This window comes from Nannobrachium achirus, assembly GCF_963921795.1.
Source record: "Nannobrachium achirus genome assembly, chromosome: 24".
NCBI lineage: Eukaryota > Metazoa > Chordata > Actinopteri > Myctophiformes > Myctophidae > Nannobrachium > Nannobrachium achirus.
Window position 1 is genome coordinate 26,388,459 of NC_137831.1, and position 15,570 is coordinate 26,404,028.

General features: G+C 42.7%; 1 protein-coding gene across 1 annotated transcript in view; it reads right to left on the reverse strand.

Annotated features, from left to right (window-relative positions):
• LOC308280179 (plakophilin-4-like) overlaps window positions 1–4,564 on the reverse strand; it is a gene marked incomplete at both ends in the record, with an annotated part of 42,334 nt that extends 37,770 nt beyond the window's left edge. The window contains one exon of the mRNA XM_080720442.1: window positions 4,427–4,564. Coding sequence (XP_080576568.1) covers window positions 4,427–4,564 — 138 coding nt within the window. The remainder of the gene's footprint in view (window positions 1–4,426) is intronic.
• Window positions 4,565–15,570: the final 11,006 nt, after the last annotated feature.

The following is a 15,570-nucleotide window of genomic DNA, read 5'->3' on the forward strand; positions in this document are numbered from 1 at the left end:
GTCTTCCTGCACCCTTATTGTGAAGGGCTGAATGTAATAACCATGTTATTGTCTCATTGTGTGAAATATCATAATATTCAAAACAAATATTTGACTCCAATTGATTCCCCACACAGTATTGACTTGATATAGCAATACAAATATATATATATTACACAGCAGTTGTGGGAAAACTAAGACATTGTTCAAAAAACACAATTCCGATTTTGGTCATTTTGGAAATAGGGCAAAAAATATATTTTTCTTCAATCTACTGTCTTGACACTCTAACCAAAATTGTTCTATAGACCATAATCTACAAATTGGAAGTGAAAGAAACTTTAACACACATTTGAAATAAAAACAAAAAATTACATGTACAAGGAACCCCACTAGAAAAAAAAACAAAAAATTACATGTACAAGGAACCCCACTAGAAGGCAGACGTTTCTCGTGCACAGCATGTTTCCGCGTTGGTTAAAGTAGCTGATCTACAAGCTCACGTTGTCTCGTGGATGCGACGCGTTGTGAGCTTGCAGATCAGCTATTTTCGCCGTGCAACACACATAGGACAAAGTATAGTCAGTCAGGCTTGCGAGACGAGGAGGAGATTCACAGTGCAGCAGCAGAGTGCAGACAGCGCCGCATATCAACGGAGGAACGTTCACGAGGAGCTGCGTGCAGTGCCTACTATTGGAGCATGTGAATGAAAAGAGAGACGAGAGGAGCAGAGGACAGACGACCGCGGAGGCGCGGACCGCCGCATGAACGGCCGACGAACGCCGACGAACGTCGTTCACGGGCGTCAGAATGACCGCGTTCGACAATATCGTTCATCAAGCGTAAACAATTACGTTCAGTTCACGTTCGCCCAAAATATGAGCGTGTTCATGAACGATCGTTCTTTGAACGCGTTCGGGTACAACACTGACCACTGAAAGAGCATTAGGAAACAAACCCAAATAAGCAACATCTTCAAACAAGCCCCAAAACCCTGCAACCCGCAACTACCAATATTTTTGCCAACAACTTTACAGAAGAACAGGCCCAAAGTCGCAGACATGCAGACATGGGGTAACAGGCAGTACCCGGCAAAACATTTAAGCCCTTCAACTGGGGGTCCGTGGCCACATACACATCAATTTGGGGGTCCTCGAGAGGTTTTTCTTTTTTTATGAAGCACTGCATTAAATGCAGCACTAAATTATACACAAAGAAACACAGGTCTCTGTTCATGCACCCATATGACACCGACACTGAAGGCAGCAATCCATAACACGCATTGGTGGAAAGCAAGTACATTTACTCAAATACTACTTTTACTTACACTTGAGTATTTCCATTTTTCAATACTACACTTCTACTCCACTAATAATCTCAGATTTTTTTACTCCACTACTGTATTATTTGACATATTTAGTTACTAGTTGCTTTGTAGATTTAGATCATTATTTCAAACCATACATTAGATTAACCAATTAAGAAGCCCTTTTTTAAACTTATATACAGCTATTTTCGAAAATAATTAAGGGGATTTGAAACATTTAGAGTAGCTACACTTTGGCCATGTACCTAGATTTTGGGGCCAATAAATTTGTACTTTCACTCAAGTCAAATTATGAATACAGGCCTTTTACTTGTAACAGAACATTTGTAATATTGTGGCATCGGTTAAACATCATCATTCTTCCACCACTGACCACGCCAAGGCACACAGACCTCTTCTGTTTAGGCACATGAATTAGAGGCAAACGTCCCTGACACCAGATGCAGTCGTCTGCACCATTCCAAGGCACACAGCACCCTAGTTTATCAGCTGAGACAATCTGTGGCCGACAGTTTAGCTGTGGGCAACAACGCGAAGCCATCCTCATTGATAACAGCATTCATCTCTGACAACAAAGGTCTATGTATAGCAGACACTCACACACACACGCACGCACGCACGCACGCAAGAAAGAAAGCACACACATGCTCGCGCAGCTAAGTTAAGAACATGGCCACTGGCCAGACACAATAATCACCCACACAGTGATATGAGAGTGTGCATTTATAAAGGCACTGTGTTTATCTAAAGAGACATGTCCGGGGGGGAGAGAGCGAGAGAGTGAGAGAGAGAGAGTCAGAGAGAGAGAGAGAGAGAGAGAGAGAGAGAGAGAGAGAGAGAGAGAGAGAAAATATGTGAGTGTTTGTGTGAGAGAGACAGTAATTTAACTACTTAAACCCTCCAGTCTTAAGGGAAACGGACCTGAATGGCAACTTAATGTACTTGGGTGCCTTTTCTCTCAATAGCTGATCTACAAACTGTATGCAAACATTCAGCAAAAACACCAGATCTACAAGCTCACAACAGGTCGCAAGGTGATGCGTCGTGGAGTACATATAGGGCTTATAACCACATCTCTATAAATCTATACCAGTGGTTTTCAACCCTTTTCATATCAAGGTCCATTATTTATTCGGTATTTGAGCCAGGGACCACCGTTTGATGAGATTTTCCAAATGGATAAGGATCCATTTGGTTGCCAACTCTCCATCATTTAATGTAGCTGGGGACCACCTGGAACTCCCTCAAGGACCACTGGTTGATAACCACTGCTGTAGGCAAACATTCAGCGAAAACAGCAGATCTACAAGCTCTGTGTCACAAGGTGACGTGTCGTGGAGTACAGTACAGTACATAGGGCTTATAACCACATTGCTACAAGTCTATAGAAAATATTCTGCTGAAATAGGCGAAATACAAAGAGTTACATGGCGTGTTTGTAGATAGGCTATTTTCAGCAAAGACGTTTGAGGTAGATGGTAAAAAGGAGGGTGCTAAGTGCCCCCCAGTGCAGTATATAGGGTTTAAGTGGTTAAGAGCAGGGCAGGAATTTCAGGGAGGCCATGAAGGCCATGGCTGTCATTGCCCCTCAGTTTGGCCTTGTGCTCCTCCAAAAAATGGCATGCCCTGAGGCCACAGTGGCCTTAATGCCCGGTCAGCCCAAATGACTGTACTACTTTCTCCTCTGTCTCTGTCTTGTCAATATGTAGACATGCACCAATGTCTCTTTCTTGTCATGTAGACACCAGTGTCTCGTTGAGTCCCATTTGTAAATGGGACTCATTGATTTGCGCAAGGCTGAGCATGGATCAGATATTAAATACCAAGTTCAATACATATTCAATTTAAAATCATCCGACCTTAACCCTTAAATTCAATTAATTATTTCAATGGACTAATATTTTGTTTTATTTTACGGCCTTCCTTCCCTGGACTTTGGCCTTTGTGCTCTCAAAAAATGGACAACCCAAAAGGCCCACACAGGGTGTGTGTGTGTGTGTGTGTGTGTGTGTGTGTGTGTGTGTGTGTGTGTGTGTGTGTGTGTGTGTGTGTGTGTGTGTGTGTGTGTGTGTGTGTGTGCGAGTGTGCGTGCGTGCGTGCGTGCGTGCGTGTGTGTGTTTACTTGTGAGGGCCACATGTCACCACAGGTAAAGTCTAACTACTAGTCTAAGTAAAGACAATGTATTGATGTAGATAGGCTATTTGAAGCATTTTTCAAAATAGTAAACAAAAAAAGGGTAAAGGAGTTTAAGGCACAGACCCACGGCCCTTAGAGTTTTAAGTTTAGGGGTTTGGGTTAGAGTTATGCATGGTTTAACGCGACACATTGTGACAGCAGCTATTTCTGGCTTTAGGGTTAGGTTTCAAATGCCAAAGAATTGTAAAAATGCCATTCATAAAATCACTTTCCTAAAATGTTGATGTCCTTACAAGAAAAGGAGCATATAGTAATACAAACGTGTGTGGTGGTAGTAGTAGTAGTAGTAGTAGCAGTAGCAGTAGTAGTAGTAGCAGCAGTAGTAGTAGTAGTAGTAAGTCTAGTAGTAGTAGTAGTAGTAGTAGAAGTAGTAGAAGTAGTAGCGGCAGCAGCAGTACTAGTATTAGAAGTAGTAGTAGAATAATACTACTAGTATTAGCAGCAGCAGTAGTAACAGTTGCACAAACTGCCTTCTTACATGTGTTCTTTGATCAAGATCAAGTGCGCAATTCCTCAATCTCATACTTCTCTTCGGTGAAACTGCCCTTAATGTGTTTTCATTGTGGTGCGAGCCAAACCTTATGTATGAGTATGTATGTATGTATGTATGTACAGTATGTTGGCATGCTCCCCAACCCCCCAGCTCCACAACAGGTTGTAGATCTGCCATTTTTAACTAAAGATATTTGGTGTAGAAGGAACAAAAAATAAATAAAAAAACACACAGCAAAAGTGCAACATGGGTCCGTTTGACTAAGTATAGTAGATCTATACAATAAGTGTTTAAACTGAAGTGATACCGTATGGATCAATCCCAAATATTATCAAAGTATTCCGTGGCACCCCTGGACTTGCGTCATGGCACCCTAGGGTGCCACGGCACCCACTTTGAGAAACCCTGCAGCGTATGTACTGTATGGTACCTGTTCTTTGACGGAGGCCAGCAGGTTGGTGGTGGTGGTGTCGGGCTGCAGCCGGTGGTGGTGGTGGTGGTGACCTCCAGCGCTGGGACCCTCTCTGGTCGCCAGGGTCCCCTCCCCCTCTCCGTCTCCCTCCTCCATCGCCGCTTCCTCTCTCTAGAAGCCCAGAGGCGCCCTCGATGACCCTGCAAGAGTCCACACCGCACGGTTTACTGTGTGCATAAACGATCAGCAATATGGCTCTATTTATAGCAGCGGTTCCCAAAACAGTGGAGGGGAAAAAAGGTTTAAGTAATGAAAATAGTAGATCTACAAGCTCACCACGTGTCGTGACACGTTGTGAGCTTGCAGATCAGCTATTTTTCGATAGTTTGAGTCCCAGGGAGACATCAGACTTTCTGGGTCTCGAGCTAAAAGGTTTGGGAACCACTGGTCTATAGCATTGGTTCTCAAAGGTCCTTGAGGGAGTTCCAGGGGGTCCCTAGCTAAATTATAGTTATGGGTCTGTAACTCAGAGAGTGTTCATTTAACGAGTTAAATGAACATTGATTTTACAATATAAATTGGGGTCTCAGAGATAGAAATACCATTAAATGGGGGCCTGTAGCCCCTAATGCATGTCAAACTGGGGGTCCTTGAAATTAAAATGGTTGGGAATCACTGCTAGAGCCGTAAAAATCTTCTCTTATGGGGGTACTTGACATGTCTTTTCAAGTGGGGGTCCGCAGGCTAATAAGTGTCATTTTGGGAACCACTGCACTGGAGGGCAGCATTTATTTTCCAGAGGGTCATACTGACTTCGATAAAGCGAGTGAGGGCAGAAAAGTGAAACGGAGTGCTGAATTATATTTTTATAAAACTGCATGAACTTGGTAGACACAAAATGCTGACTTTTACAGCCGTATGTGTAACACTGGTGCACTCTGAGGTCACAACGAAAAGATTACTTACAGTATATATACAACAATCCACCTCAGTGTATTATCAACTTTTAAATGAGCCTACTGTACACATTTATATCTTGCCAGTTGTCTTAAAGTGATTTCACACCAAACAAACTACTTCCAAACTACCTCCAAACTGCCAGTCTGTTTTAGTCTGCTAGCATGTTGGCAAATTGGCATGTATAAGTCGGGCGACAGAACATTGCATTCAGATGAGCCTGCTCTGCTCTGCTCTTTCCTGTAAAGTCTCTAGTTGTGGATTGCTTTTGTATGGGCCTGTTTCTGAAGTTTAGTTGCTTATTTGGCCTTGCTTTCAACATTCTTTTAGATAATTTAGAAAATAGCTAATGTAATAGAGCTCAAGTGGTGAAACCTTTGGGCTTGGGCAGAATTTGGCAAACGGAGAGTTTTCCACCGCAGCGGTGTTTCTCACCGAAACAAAACACAGCACTATACTAACTTTGCTTTGGACAGTTTCAGTTTTTCATCAACGGCAGACGTCTCTTGCCGACAAGCTCCCGATGGCTCTCTCTGTCGGCAGCCTGTCGGCATTTTCAACGAAAATCGTGGCCAAATCTGTGCGGTTAAAAGTGGGCTTTATATGCACCACCACAAAGGTCACTGATGAGACACCATTGCATAACCTGCAACCTAACCTGTAGCTGAAAACGAGAACTTGTGCTCATCTACTACCCTGTGTGTAAATAAAGAACAAAACAAAAATGTTAAAGGAATGGTTCCCCCAAAATGACTTTTTGACTGTGTACAGCAGGGTTCCCCCATAGGCGGCCCGCGGGCCATTTGCGGGCTACTGTCTGGCCCCCACCAATCCCAGTAATAATGGTTGTATAAGAGCAGCAACAACACTAGTATATCGTCGTTGTCAGGTGGAAACCTTGAATCTCAAAATGTGTATGATCTTTCGCGAAGTAAAGCCCTGCTTCATCATACAAGGCCGCCACACAAAAGTAGTGAAAACAGCAGATCTACAAGCACACAACGCCTCGCACGTTGTGTGCTTGTAGATCGGCTGTTTTCACTAGTTTAAATAATTTTTTTGGACATACAAGATTTTTACCAACGACGATATCTTAACTGTCGCTGGAGTAGCGGGATCGCCACCATGGCCCCCTGCAATGTTGTGGCCCTCGGCTTGGTACCCTAGACATAATTCGGCCCTTGGAGAAAACTAATTGGGGAACCCTGGTGTACAGTATGTAAATACACAGTCTAATAGCCACCTAGAGGAATTTGAAGCATTTCGGGGTGTCCCCGCTCCTTCATATTTATACCCTGGCCAGGCAAACTCTATGGTCAGGCCCTCGATCGAGACGTTGCCCATGCGTACTCTATAAATAACTGACTCTCAACCTTTTTAATGTCAAGGACCTCTGGTTTAATACCCTTTGTTTATTTTTATTTTATTTTTTTTACCTCTGGGCTCCCACAGTCTGGCCTGTATTTCATCAGTGTTCATATTGCATCTCTGCTTCCTCTCGCTAAGAAGCCCAGAGTCGCCCTCTCTGACCCGTACAAGAGCCACCAGATGCTTACTATGTGCATAAACAAGCAACAGCATGGCTGTGTGTCAGGGACTCTGCAACCTTTATGATTCCAAGGACCCACACGCACGTTTGATATGCAACAGTTACACACTGAGGAAGGCCTGTTGGGCCGAAACGTCCATTTGTTTGCGGCTGCTGGGACTTCCAATGTACACTGTAAAATCATCAGGGTTAATTCTGGGCTCAATTCAGCAAGCACACACCAGTGTATTTATTCTCCACATTCTTTGTGCTAGAAAGTTCATTCAAACTTCAGCTTTACGCAGTTATTATTGCTTGTACTTTTCTCTTGTATACTTTTTGAAAAAAAGAAAAAAAAAACAGTTTCCCAGTGGATTCCTCTGGGAAATAAATTCTGTCATACCATTTATATTACGGCTTGGGCTTGAGCTGAATCAAAAGTCGATCATTTGGGGGGGCACTTTGAGAACCACTGATATAAAAATCTTGCAATTGTTTTACAGTTAGCCGATGGTCTTATCCAGAGCGATTTACCAGTGCAATATCAGAATAGAATGCCATAAACAAAATGACAGCGTAAATTGTCACATACTGTAAGAAGACTAAAGAGAACATTGTAGACAGTGCTTCAAATCAACTAGGATGCCAGGTAATGAAGATAAAAGCTTCTATAACGTATGCTATATTTAATTTCCCCCTGAGTATGACTAAAGTACTACTACTTACCCAATGAAACAACATGGCTACTAACAGCTACTTAGCTAGTTGCTTAAAGGGATATTTCACTTTCAAACATGTCTTACTTGGGTCTTACTTGGTTTAATGTCTAGATTGTCTACTAGGGCTTTTGTGAACACCCCAGACAGTAGAAAGTGGACCTGTGTTTTATAAACCTTTTGAGTAATCCGGGTTGTAAAACTGCACAACAGAAAAGGGAAGCTTTTGGTCATGCTTCAAACACTTGTCATGGTTCACACACTTGTCAATATATCGTCGTTGTCGGGTGGAAACCTTGTATCTCCAAGTTTCAAATGTGTACGTTCTTTCGCAAAGTAAAGCCCTGCTTCATCATACAAGGCCGTCGCACAAAAGTAGTGAAAACAGACGATCTACAAGCAAACAACGCCTCGCGGTGCGAGGCGTTGTGTGCCTGTAGATCGGCTGTTTTCACTTGTTTAAATCATTTTTAAAATGATAAATGCAAAACCAACGGTTTTGGACATACAAGGTTTTCACCCGACAACGGTGATATATACTAAATAGACGGAATTCAGTTCCCTATTGATTCCTCATGACTCTCATCAGTGCAACCAACTTGCAATTTCCCAGAATTGCACCTTTCTAGTTTTTTCCCGACCTGGATTGCAATGCATTTAGCATTTTCTCTTTAAAGGACAACTTTGCTTTTTTACAACATGGGTTCATATTTTAGAATAGATTGTAATTAGATGTTTTCATTTACTGCTTTCTATCATTTTAGGCATTTTTTACTATTTTGATTACAGTGGGTAGGGGTATGCGTTTATCTGGCTATTTATATATATTTTTATACACAATAAGCCAGCGATTTCTTTATTACTATGTACAGTAACTATTAGCCCCCATACATCTGCCATCAGCCCATGGAAGATTGTGGTGCATCTTGGGAATGGCCTTATTGTGTCTAGAAAGACATATTTAGCCACTTGTACCCATGCCCCCACCCACTGAAATCAAAATCATTACATTTTTAATGAAAACATTTTAACACTCATCTTTGATTTTCTCTAATTGTGAGCTCGCTGAAAGGCGAGACCAGTATGTCATACCAAATCTTTATGGGTCAAGTTTATTCTCCTAAAAAAATTACCGTCAGTACAAAGGCAGGGCCCTTAGCCAATAAGGAGCAGCATTCTTGGTGACATCATCCTGATCACTATCAGAATATACAGCTATTTAACACGTATTTAATTTTTTATCGCACAATTTTTCTAACCCATTTTTGTCAATTGTCTAATGCAATCCTGGGCGCTAAGTACACTCCCTCTGCCAGCTGGGGAGAGCAACGGACTGATCGCATGCTTCCCTCAATGCATGAGGAGTCCAAACCGCTTCTTAACTCCTGACAGAGGGGGCGTTTCCCTCGGTTGGACATAGCGAGTGGAAGGAACATGTTATTCCAACCAGTTCCTTTCCCCTCCATCAGGCTGACCAGAGGAAGGCAGTATAGAGATCCAAGATTACAGCATGTTTTTTGTGAGGGTACCTACCTACCCTCTGGGACACGGGGAGAACATGCAAACTCCACATAGAAAGGCCCTTCTGCCAACTCCACCTACTGTAGGGTATGGCCATGGATGACGCGGAGGAGAGAATACACATTGGGATTCAAACCAGTAGTTGTGAGGCAACAGCGCTACCGACTGTGCCACCGTGCTCCCTTAAAAAGTATTTCAACCATTAATTAAAGAATATCACTTAAAGCACCATTTAAGGTTGCCTGTGGTCAATCAAAACATATGTGACTAGCCCAGCAGTGTAAAAAACAAAGAGGAATGTGACATCTGGATGGTCTGGAAGGATACCTGTCAAACCTACACACACACACATCCATACAGTATCTAGGTACCATTTGACGGGTGCATGACGCATGTTTTCCTAACCCTCCTATAGGTGCGTACTGCGTGGACCACTACAGTAAGATCCTGAGTGTTCATTTAACTCTGGGGATGTACACACTACACATATGGAACCAAATGGACCCTCACGGACACAGTTCCATTCGGTTACATGTGTACACCCCCAGAGTTGCAGAAGGGTAAGGGTCCATTTGGTTGGTTCCATTTGGAAACCACCAGAGTTACAGAAGTTTAAAGGTCCATTTGGCTCCTATAATTATCAATCATTTTTGCAAGGGACCCCCTGGAACCCCCTCTCATGGACCACTGGGGAACCAAAGCCCTATGCATTGCAAAGTATCTCTCTCTCTCCCTCTCTCTCAGCTACAATTAGGTGTTTAGCAGATGGTTAGCGTCCAATTGGTTCCATTTGTACACCCCCAGAGTTACAGAAAGGTTAAGGGTCCATTTGGTTCCTATAATTACCAATCGTTCTTGCCCTATATGGAACCCCCCTCTCACGGACCGCTGGGGGTCCCCGGACCGCACTTTGGGAACAACAACCCTATGCACTCTCGCTCTCTCTCTCTCTCTCACACACGATTAGGTGTGATAGAGGCAAATGCAAATCTCATTCTAGAGGCTATTTTGTGACAACAATAGCAGAGCTACTCTACCTGCAAACGTGCACTATAGGTGCTGCTGCTGCCTGCCTGCTGCTATAGGGGCTTTATATAGGCCTATAGCAGGGTGTCTGTGTCTCTCTGTCACGTCCATTTTGCCGGCATATCAGGTGGCACTTTGTTGTGTCGTCCCTCCGTGTGTCAGCGACGCGCATCAATCATCCCTTTTTACGACAAGGACGAGGTCAACGGAGCAATAGGGCCCAGCAGCAGCACACCATCCATCTCCAGTCTACTACACACACTAGTGGCTCTCAACCAGTGGTCCGGGGACCACCAGTGGTCCTTGAGGGGGTTCCGGGTGGTCCCAAGCTAAATGATGGAGAGTTGGCAACCAAATGGACCCTGATTAGGTCTCTAACTCTTGAGAGCGTAATTTTACGCTCTCAAGAGTTAAATTATTGTTAAACATCTGCATTACTCAATTTACAAGAATTCTGCACAATTAGAGAATGTAGAAGAATTGTTCAGTTCGATCAACGTTTGCCTGTAATCTCTCTTATGGCACCAACATCAATACAACAAAATATTCTAGCACTACCAGCTTGGGGTCTGAGAGGCTAAATGTCATTAATGGTGGTCCATATGACTCAAATGTGGAATAGATACTGGAAAGGGTTGAAAACCACTGTAGCCTACACAGACACTGAGAGACACTTGCAATGGAGCGAGGAGGGGACAGGGATGGGAGTGGGACAGCTATACAGTTAAAAAAAAAGATGTAATAAAAAAATATAAAATAAACGCTGCCTGCCCCTGGCTCTCAACATCTGCAACCGTTTGATATAAAACGCGTAACTGTGTGTCCAGCTGTTGCGGGGAGAGAGAGAGGGGAGAGACACAGACACACACACACACAGAGAGAGATTGTACATCATTTCTCAGTTTTGATTAGCTCGATTTCTGACTTCCTTTAATGGCAGATGTTTAACTCTTGAGACAGTGTAAAATGAAACCAAATGATATAAGGGTCCATTTGGTTTCATTTTACACTCTCAAGAGTTAAAGATCTATCTATATTCTATAAGGGTCCATTTGGTTACCAACTCCCTCCATCTTTTAGCTGGGGACCACCTGGCTGGAACCCCCTCAAGGACCACTGGTTGAAAACCACTGGTCTAATAGTCATAATGTAAACGTATGTGTTTTTTTCCCATGCCAAATAATATAGGCTAAAAGCTCCTTTGAATTGAACCGAATTTAATAGAATTCAAATTGAGAGAGAGAGAGAGAGAGAGAGAGAGAGAGAGAGAGAGAGAGAGAGATGGTACAGTAACTCACCTATAAGCCCCAGATCCAGATGTTGTGTGTTGTAAACGAGGCCACAGCTGGATGGATGCTGCTGTTGCGGTCCAGAGGTTAAATCCCCTCCATCCTCTTGTGTCTGTGATGATGATCTCCGTGGCAACTACATCTTAATAATATGTGTCACACCGGGGACCTTTCCGCGCGACCACCAAGCCTTCAGTCATTCAGCCACTCAACCGCGACGACAAGCGATATTTGGCTCACGCACGCACGCGTCCCGGCGCGCTCCCGTGCAATATATTGTATTTATTTTGTATTCTAGTGTTTATTCCGCTCTTCTTATTTAGGATTCACCCGTCAAACCCCCCCAGCTGACCTGACGTCTTGGCTGCACCCACCCACTATACTGATCAAGGGCGTGACGTCACCATGCGGCTACGGATTAATCCCTGTATATCGTCCATGCCCCTCCGAAATCGATATTCCGAAATCGATCGGCGATCAGTCAAGTCGATCGCCGCATATCGTGCACCGCGGTTTCGCTGGGGGTTTCTTTTTTTTATTCTCTCCCTCTCTCTCTTCGTTGCACCTGCTGCGTTGTTCCAGGGGGGATTGGTTGGTTGTGGTTGATGCAATCAACGCAAAGCTGTCCGTTTTAGCAGAAAGGCGTTGAGAATGGGATGCAGTTGCAATGCTTTTGCCTTGCAGGCTGCACGGATTGCTTGCAAGCAGCAGGTCCAGTCTGGTATGTGTGTGCGTGCATGCTTTCTGCAGGAGCTGCCTGCCTTTCTGGAGACCGCGCGCCCATTGGCTGCAGCTTGGGTGACATCAGAGCAACACAATGTAAATACTCTAAATGGTGATAATGAGACGATACACTTTAATAGTGATGATGGAGACTTCTTCCTCATTGGCTGCTTTATTGATGGACACCAGAGCATAGCCTATGGGTAGCCCCTAAATACTGTAATTGCCTAATGAAATAAAATGTTGGCTATTACTGTATTGATTGATTGAGTGATTGATTGATTGAAGACTATTAGTAAGGAAAAGGTAGGCTACAGTTTCTGATTTTCATGACAGTACAGTTCACTGGTACACGGTCAACTAAAATTATAAACACCTCAATAACTTTGAGTGACAAATAAAACACTATTCCATAACATAATGTTTGAAAATAGCAGATCTACAAGCTCACAACGCGCCACAATGCGACATGGTTGTGAACTTGTACATCTGCTATTTTCAAACATTTTTTACTTTTACTTTTAGTACTTTAAGTACATTTTGATGCCAATACTTTTGTACTTTTAGCTTGTAGATCGGCTATTTTCAAATAGCCAAGGTATAAAATAGGGCCAAAGTGGTTTATGTATGTTTTAACATATTATAATTTATATCTGTAAAGTAACTAGTAACTATAGTTTTCAAATAAATGTAGCGGAGTAAAAGTACAACATTTGGATCCCAGATGTAGTGGAGTAGAAGTACAAATATTGGAATTTGGAAATACTAAAGTAAAGAACAAACACCTCAAAACTGTACTTAAGTACAGTACTTAAGTAAAAGTACTTAGTTACTTTACACCACTGATAAATTGTTGATCTTTTTCTGACCTCTGATAGGACATTATTTTGTCCAACCTGGATAACATCACTCAAAAGGTTTACAAGACAGGAGTGACATCATAATATGTAATATAAATACAAGACAGAATTCAAAAATAGGGAACTTTCTATTAAACACACACAAATGGAGAGTACAGTATGATGTGCTTGCACCTGAGGTCTGTTGGCCTTGGCACACCAATGCACCTGGTGGTTGTTGAACCTGCTCTCAGTAGTATAGCATAGTTGATTCATTCCCTCTCCCTCTGTCCTGTGTGGCTTTGTTCCCAATGGATTCCTTGTGACTCACGTCAGTGCAACCACAGTTGCAATTTCCCATAATTGCACCTTTCTAGTTACTTGTGCCAGCAGAGCACGCAAGTACTGCGTTCGGCTGTGTATAGGTAGGTAGCTGTGTTTAAGTCCGTAGCCCAATCAGGGACCAGCTTTTCTGGCAAAGTCATCATTAAACAGCCAATGAGGGACCAGCATTCCTGGTGATGCCAGTGGTAATGTCACTGGCATCACCAGTGGTGTTGCGCTCTGCTGGCGCACACAAGTAGGCCATACATGGCCTACTTGTGTGTTGGCACCTTGACAGAGTGCAGTTCTAGTTAATCTTACATTTATCTCTTAAAGTAATCTTTCAAAAACTTGCAAATGAGAGCCACTATAGGTCTAATGTATAAGCTACAGTACTGTAAAATGCCTGCATTCATTTAGTCTATTAAATCAATATTTTGCAGATATAATTTAATTTCACATTTTGCAAGCAGCAGCCTTGGACGGAAATGACAATTATGTTCTTGATGCCATGCCTCTCGTCCTTGAGCACGCACCAAAACTAAATCATAGCATACACTGATTCAAATACAGTCTTAAATAGAACGGTACGGACTCTTAACCATGTGCATTGTGCACTCCATTAAGATAATCAGTGGAACACGTGTAGTGAAAATAACAGACCACCACAAGTACATGCACATGCCCATTTATTTCAATGATAATCTACTCAAGACTTTTGAGTGCGTTTAATTTTAATGCACTCAAGAAAAGAAAAGAAAAACTGAAACAAAACAGGCTATTACATTTAGTAGTGTTACATGTGGCCACTCAAGAGAGAACCATATTGAACTGTGTACAAGCTACATTCTTCAACCACTTCACACTGTGGGGTGTGTGACATTTGTGTTCTAAACTGGAATATAGAGCCGTGGTTCCGAGGTACCTCTGGTTCCTTAGGGCAGGGGTCCTCCAACCTTTCCATGCTAAGGACCCCCCCAAATAAAAGCCATAATCTCTGGCCACGGCCCCCCATTGCTAAACAGCTGTAATAAAGAAACTAAAATAGTGAAAAAAAAGCCGATCTATAAGCTTACAAGGCACGCAGTGCTATGCCTTGTAAGCTTGTAAATCGGCTACTTTCACATTATTCTTGTTTTCCTTTCCCCCCTCTCCATTCCAATTGGTACCCTGGTGCCCCCTAGTGGCCATACCCTGAAAACACTAGGGTGTCAACCAGGTCCATCAGAATACACAGCTTCACCCTTAAAGGACCACTTCACCTCTCGGACAACCAGAGGTGAAACCATTTTTTTTTTTTTTTGTGTTCAATCTGTGTTTTTAGATATTTTAGTATTTCAACAAAATGCATCATATGACCAGTTGTTGCATGCTGAAATACTAAAATATCTAAAAACACAGATTGAACACAAAAAAATAACTAAGGATTGTGTTGATCGTGTCCCAAACAACAATAAAATAAGATCAGGTTGTCCCAGAGGTGAAGTGGTCCTTTACGTCCAGTCTGTTTTGATTAGTGTGAAACTCTGTGTACTGTAGTGACGCTTTGTGTGAAATTGTAGAAAGGCCATCATAAAACACAAATGCCACCGATTACACTGTGGAGAAAAAGAAGGAAATGAACGCTGCTTCCGAGTGAAAAATAGCATGAACATTTAAACCTATACCTACTCCTTAATGTAGCACCTTACTTTCGAAAAGCTAACACTATCGGAGAGGGCGGCGATACATTCGCCGCCGTTCCCCCTCCCCGCACTCTTTAAAAAAACGACGTGTCATTGTAAACTCATCCACGTGCGTCGCTCACATTTTGGTTGACAACATATGTTATGGCAGTATGCGTTATCAGAATGTTGTATAGAGGGGGGTGGGGGGAGTTAAGAGTTAATGACCACATTTTGTGATAAATGTTTTCTGTAATTATTTTTAATTGTGTATGTATTGCGTTTTGAAGCCTTTGCAGGGAACCGCCTTTTTTCCCCCAATTGGGGACACATATTGTGTAGAATTTGAGCTTGCAGCATTTGGTGCCAGCAACATGTAACTGGGTTTTAAAAGTAACGCAAAAAGCATGTTGTCCCAAATACACACACACCATTGACACATATCTGTTTTTAAGGTGTGTGTGTGTGTGTAATGTTACTCAAGATAATAGAACATCACTTGATGTGACTCGTTGATGCCATGAAACTCAATGACAAGAAAAGACACTGAATGGTTGGCAAAGTTTGGTAAAAGG